General features: G+C 38.4%; 1 protein-coding gene across 3 annotated transcripts in view; it reads right to left on the bottom strand.

Moving 5' to 3' along the window:
• Positions 1–6,503, bottom strand: part of LOC118745544 (plexin-A2) — a 158,843-nt gene that overhangs the window by 108,578 nt on the left and 43,762 nt on the right. For all 3 annotated transcript variants that reach the window (XM_036479006.1, XM_036479005.1, XM_036479004.1), the window contains exon 2: positions 4,109–5,354. In XM_036479006.1, the coding sequence (XP_036334899.1) occupies positions 4,109–5,354 (1,246 nt within the window). The remainder of the gene's footprint in view (positions 1–4,108; positions 5,355–6,503) is intronic.

Raw genomic sequence — 6,503 nt, 5'->3', positions numbered from 1 at the left:
CATTTCTTCTTAAAAAACGAGAGCTACAAATTTTTTCTTTCCACAACAAATTTACAACAAAAACACTATAATTAATGCCGTAGTAAACTTTTCCAATTTCGAAAAGTGTAGTGCTAACTTGACACACGTGAATTTCGTTTACTTGGGAACCAGCATTAACACCGATAATAATGTCAACATTGAAATCCAACGCAGAATCACTCTTGCCAACAAGTGCTACTTTGGACTGAGTAGCCAATCGAGGAGTAAAGTCCTCTCTCGACGTACGAAAACCACGCTCTATAAGTTACTCATCATGCCTGTGCTGGTATATGGCGCAGAAGCATGGGCAATGACAACATCCGATGAGGCGGCTCTTGGAGTGTTTGAGAGAAAGATTTTGCGGAAGATTTACGGGCCTTTACGCGTTGGCGACGGCGAGTACCGCAGACGATGGAACGATGAGCTATATGAGCTTTACAACGACACGAACATAGTAAAGCTAATTAAAATACAGCGGCTCCGCTGGCTTGGCCATGTCGTTCGAATAGACACCGACGCTCCAGCTCTTAAAGTATTCAACTTGGAACCGGCTGGTGGTAGCAGAGGAAGAGGGAGGCCCCTTTGCGATGGAAAGATCAGGTGGAGAAGGCCTTGGCTTCACTTGGCATTTCCAATTGGCGTCAGTTGGCACAGAGGAGAAACGACCGGCGTGCTTTGCTGAACTCGGCCAAAATCGCTTAGGCGGTTACAGCGCCAAAAAAGAAGAAGAAGAATACAAAAGAAATGCATATACCTAACCCAAGGTTTGTTCTATGGTAATTAAAAAACATTTTTTGTTTAAATATTTTTCCATAGCTGGCTTTCTGCTGGCTTTCCTCGTTGAAATATTTCAGTTTGAAAGCTATTTTAGTCCTCTTTCAGTTGATACCAAACTTGTTTAATTTGGATAAGCGGTTTGTTTATTATTAGGAAAGGACTTTAGCTTTCGACTTAAAAATATCTGGCCAAGTTTAGCTGTTGAAAAAAGTAACCGTTATTTACGGTCCCTGGTTTATTCATATCGCCCGCATATAGCCGATATCGGCCGAGCACAATTCGGCCGATGCCGGCTGTAGTGTGCGCGTAGCATAAATTTCGTAAAGTTAAAATACCGTTCACAATTATTTGCATTCGCGTACCTGATAATTATTGAAAGTTATAAAAACCATCAGCTTTTTGTGTTCGCGTACGCAAAAACTTCCAAAGTAGGGGAAATTGAGAGAGCAAAATGACATTTCATTTTCCAGCTGGAAAAATTTTTGCCAACAGCAATTTGCCAACAAGAAAACAGCTGATCAAAAACAGCTGGTTGGAATTTACGCAAACCCATAAATTGAATTTATTGGTTTGGAAGATAACATAGTAACATGCGACTAAGTAAACTTGTACGAAGTAAGTAATTATATTCTGCTCGCGTACTATTTTGGATATTTTTCTCTTGTGAGAGAACATATGACATTTCGCCGGAATTTCGCTGTCTGACATTTTTTACTGGAGATTTTAAACGAACGTGCCTATTGACTAACCAACAATTAACAAAACTGTTACGAACGGCTTTAACTGACGTAAAACCAGATTTTGATAATTTCGCCAAAGGGATCTTTTCAATTTTCTTTAATATCTATTTTACTTACATTAGAATAATAATAAAATTAATGTTTTTCATTTCAAATAATAATTTTATTTAAAAATAAAATTTTTGCTTTTGTTGTTTTTTTTGTGGCTCTTTGTAGCATCTAGAATTTACATGTGGCTCTTTTCGGTCTTGGCCTTGCCCACCCCTGGCATACAGGGAAACGAGGAGGCTGACAGACAAGCAAGAGAGGCCGTAGCCTCTCGACCTATAGGCCCTGACCCCTTCCTTGCATTGGGGCCTCATACAATCAAGGAGGAGTTAAGAGCAGAAGAGCAAAGGCTAAGAAAAGCACATTGGGAATACACGCCTGGGCTAAGACAGGCGAAAGAACTTCTTGGAGGATATAATACCAAAAGATCTAGGGAACTAATAACCCTGCAAAAGAATAACCTGAGATTCTTAAGAGGAATGCTAACGGGGCACTGCAGACTGCGGGCCCATATGCATAACCTGGGGATCAGTGCAGACGATTTGTGGCGGTACTGCGATATTGCACCAGAAATCCCACGGCATCTCCTATTGGAATGCGATGCGGTTGCGAGAAGGCTAACACACCTGGCCAGAGGCTACGCACGTACACTATCTACCTCCCTCGAATCTGCTCGGATTTATCAGAGCATTGGGACTGGACGATGTGTTGTGATGAGCTCCGAGCGCACAATAGGCCTAAGGTCGTGCATAGCTCCTAACAATCTATCCATCTAGGGGCAGAGGCGTCAGTTGAGTGGGGTTTTGTGCGCATGCGAAGAGATCGATCCATAGCTCTTACTCGCCAGCACCGCTCCTCTCTCAGATTAGTAGGCGGGGTAATTACCAGACATTGCCTGGTGGGCACACACCGTAAAAAGTTAGGATACCCCACCAACGATTTTTGTCTCAGTTGCAGGGACGAGGAGGAGACCATCGAACACCATCTCTGCCATTGTCTCGCCCTGGCCAACGCGCGCAACCAACTCTTCAAAAAGTACTTTCTGGAGTATTAAGCCGACTTGAACTCGGCGACCGTCCTCGACTTTTTGTGCTATATAAAACGCACTCAGTGGTTCAATGTCTTTGGTCAGAGGTATCACAACGGGCCTACGTGTGCTCCGTGCTCTGCGCGGGGCAGCCACTCTAACCTAACCTAACCTACTACTACTTTTTCTTAAAAACGAAAGTTACAATTTTTTCTTTTACAATAAATTTGCAAGTAAAAAGCTACAATTAATGGTAACATACTGGATATCTCAATTCTATCGCCTAGGTGTATGGTGTTAAGTTAGCACTACATACCATTTTTTCTAAAAACGAAAGCTACAAATTTTTGTTTACATTTTTCAGTTTATAACGGTAAACTCGCTTTTTTCCAGAAAACCGAACGCTACAAATTTGTGTTTTTTATCACAACAAATTTGCAAGTCAAAAGCTACAATTAGTGGCATAGTAACATATTGGATATCTCAATTCTATCGGCTAGGTGTATGGTGACAAATTAGCACTACATACCATTTTTTCTTAAGAAACTAAAGCTAAAATTTTTTTCTTTTTACAACAAATTTACAATAAAAAAGCTGCAATCGATGCCGTAGTTAACTTTTCCAATTTCGAAAAGTGTAGTGCTAACTTGACAGACGTCACAACTTACTCACCTTTCATAAGAAAATGATTTGCACTATTTGAGCGTACATCAGTCGACAATACAGATAAAAATCTGAATATAGCTATAAGTTACTGTTTGAGTAAACTTATTTATCGCATGCCTTTCTATGCATTTTCAAATATTTAATATTAAATTACCTACTAAATATTATTTCTTCAAAGGTACTTGATAAATTTTTACTTTTGGAAAATATTATAAGGTATTTCGGTAGAACGCGATTAAAAAATTGGCACATTGTTATTGTTAAATATTCTCCTTTCACATCTTTTACGCCGTATTTTGTTCGCTTTTTTTTTGTTTTAGTGTCTTATTACTCCCTCACTTCGAGCAATTTCTCTTGCCAATTGCCTAGGAGTAGTATCTTAATGTTTTTTTTGCAGTCACTTAACCTTTTCATTTTACACATGACTAAAAAATTGTATTACATATAAGAAAACTGTAAGCAAAATTATAAATAAATTTCAGTTTTTGTCAATAACGAACTTTTCCAACATATTCCATACGAATGTATATCACTGTAACAAACTATTTGCACCATCGAAATGGTGGCTGTAAATAGCCCTTGAATGAATCGCGAGGTTATTCTAGGTAATTTGATTTGATTTCATCAATTGTCCATGTTTTTTACAAAACCGATACTACTTTCATAATACCCTTGTCATTTCATATTCAGATCATCTTCGATTTGCGATCTGCGATTTGCGACTGAATTGATTATTCGCATTGACTATTTAGGGGGTCAGGCCAAATATTTCACCTCCAGTTTTATTTACCCCAACTTAACTTTGAATCTCATAAAATAACTAACTTACCATGAATATCATGTGGATTATCGAGAGGTTTTGAGCCACCCCAGATAACAGCAAAAGTTGCAGTCAAATTCGGCGAACGCGAAGTATACTGAAACTCCATATTGTCACAATATATGGTATCTCCCAGAAGTTGTGCGTTTAAACTAGTAACACGGCCTTCGATGTTAAACTGGCATACAAAACGCGTTTGAACTATAAATTGTCCAATTATGTGCACTTTTACTTTAATGGACTTACTGGTTCCAGCAGCAACTAGCATTTCACTGCCTTCACCAGTGGCGTTAATTGTAGGACAAAATCCAGGACCTGAGCGGTAACTAGGTCCGATGCGGGAAACGCCAGTAACAAGAATATCGTTGCGACAATTTTCTGCAGTGTCATGAGTGCAACGATGTGCCTCCACACACCAATCACATGGAAACTCTGAAGAAACGCATCTAGTGCATGAAGAATGTGTACTGCAGTCAAAAAAGGTGAAATCGGTAGAAACAAGATCGGGCCCATCCTTCGTTCGAACGGATAACTTGGCTGTAAAGTGGTGTTTACCCTGTTCTATTTGTGGCAGCATATCGGTACGTGGCGTGGTACAGTTGACACCATTACGCTTTTTTGTTGCATTCGTAAATAATGCCTTCTCCTCCGTGGTAAAAGCACACACGAGATTTTCTTTCAGTTGCGGCAAATGATCAATAATGAGCTCTAAGGTTCTTGCGGTGGTTCGTTGCAATTGATGTGGTACAACACTTGTTATTGTTGTACACTTACCGGTCTTGTAACTAATCCAGTATAAGGGATCGTTCGCATCATCTTGACAACTAGAGCGCGGACTGCACTTGTTTTCAAGGGAACACCAGCCACAATATGGATCACGTGCTCCCAAACATTCTCCACAAGTGCCGTAATCTGAGCAATCATACACCTTTACTTTGGCAACTTCATTACGCGACATTACATAAATGTATAGATTCCGACTATCGAAATGCATATCTGGATTGATAGCTGAACCTACTTTTATGGGTATATTAGCATACTCATTTGCGGAGTCAGCCGATTCTACAACTACTTTTTTTAAATACCCTTTTGAGGTTCCAATGAATACAACTGTATAACCACTGGTACTTGTAGCAGCAACCGCGGTAAGTCGAGTATTAAACATAGCAACCGGTACCACTGCGATGGGTTGTTCACCACCCAATGGCGAGTTTACGTCGAGGCCACAAAAATCCTCTCCAATCGTTTGCAATTTCTGTGAATAAATAACATAATACATTAGCAAATTATATGAGTAACATGTATGCAGAGCTGATAAATGATGATTATAAGTTGTAAATAAAGCAAAAATAAATAAAAATATCCTTAAAAATTAGATGACATTAAAAAAATCATCGAATAAATTTCGAAACCAAAGCTTCATACTTGACGCACTTGAGAGTGAATTGAGAAAGAGGACTGAGGCCTATATACTTGTCCATAAACATTTTGGGTTCCTCAACAAATCACGCTCGGTGAGAAATGTTCGCAGAAAATACAAAATTGTTTGAGATATGCGAAAGCGACTTGGATGACAATGTAGGGAACGAGGTAATAGAATTTAAAAATTTGTGTATGCAGTTTCAACCAGACTATGAAAAAAGTCAAGAAGTTTTTAGCAAAAACATATGGATTCACAAACTTTTGTTTGATTATAACGTCATAGATAACTTCCCAAATGCAGAAGTTACATTGAGAATGTACGTTCCTCTCATGGTCACCAAGATTTTAGCAGAAATGTCATTTTTTAAACTGCAGCTGATAAAAAACCGACATGACGGAAAATAGGCTGAACTTTTTTGCTTTTTGCAGTCTCTTAAAAACAGAAATAATAATACCGTGCGCGCAAAAATCAAAGCGGTTATTTAGCAACTTCAAACTTGCGCTTTGTTATACTAAAGTTGCATGGGCTATAAAACTGCATTCTGAAAAATCTAATTAGAACTACGATTGCGAACTATTTAGAGTGCAAATTCATTGAATTTTCCTGAGCTTTACACAAAGTTTACAGATTTAAGTTTTAAGTTTTTTTGTTGTAGTATGAACTATATTTTTTATAAAAAGTAGCGAAAATAAATTAGAATAAAAAACTTTGCATACATTGCGAAAAATTCTCTGTACCAATACTTTTGTCCGGCACTGTACATATGAATGTATGTACATTAGAATGCATCAGCAAATAAAAGTTGCTGTTGTGTGTGTGTGAAATAACACAAACGGCAATAACGCAAAGTTTGCTTTATTTCACTTTTAAATGGGAAATAATACCAAAATCTGAGTTTTGCTTTATTTCCAACAAAGGTTGGAAATAAAACACCTTTTGCCTTATTTCCCATTGTTTATTTGTACTATTTGTAACAAAAAC

This window comes from Rhagoletis pomonella, unplaced genomic scaffold (genome assembly GCF_013731165.1).
Source record: "Rhagoletis pomonella isolate Grant_MI unplaced genomic scaffold, Rhpom_1.0 Rhpom_scaffold_00009, whole genome shotgun sequence".
In the NCBI taxonomy this organism is placed as follows: Eukaryota; Metazoa; Arthropoda; class Insecta; order Diptera; family Tephritidae; genus Rhagoletis; species Rhagoletis pomonella.
This window is presented reverse-complemented; position numbering and strand designations above follow the sequence as displayed.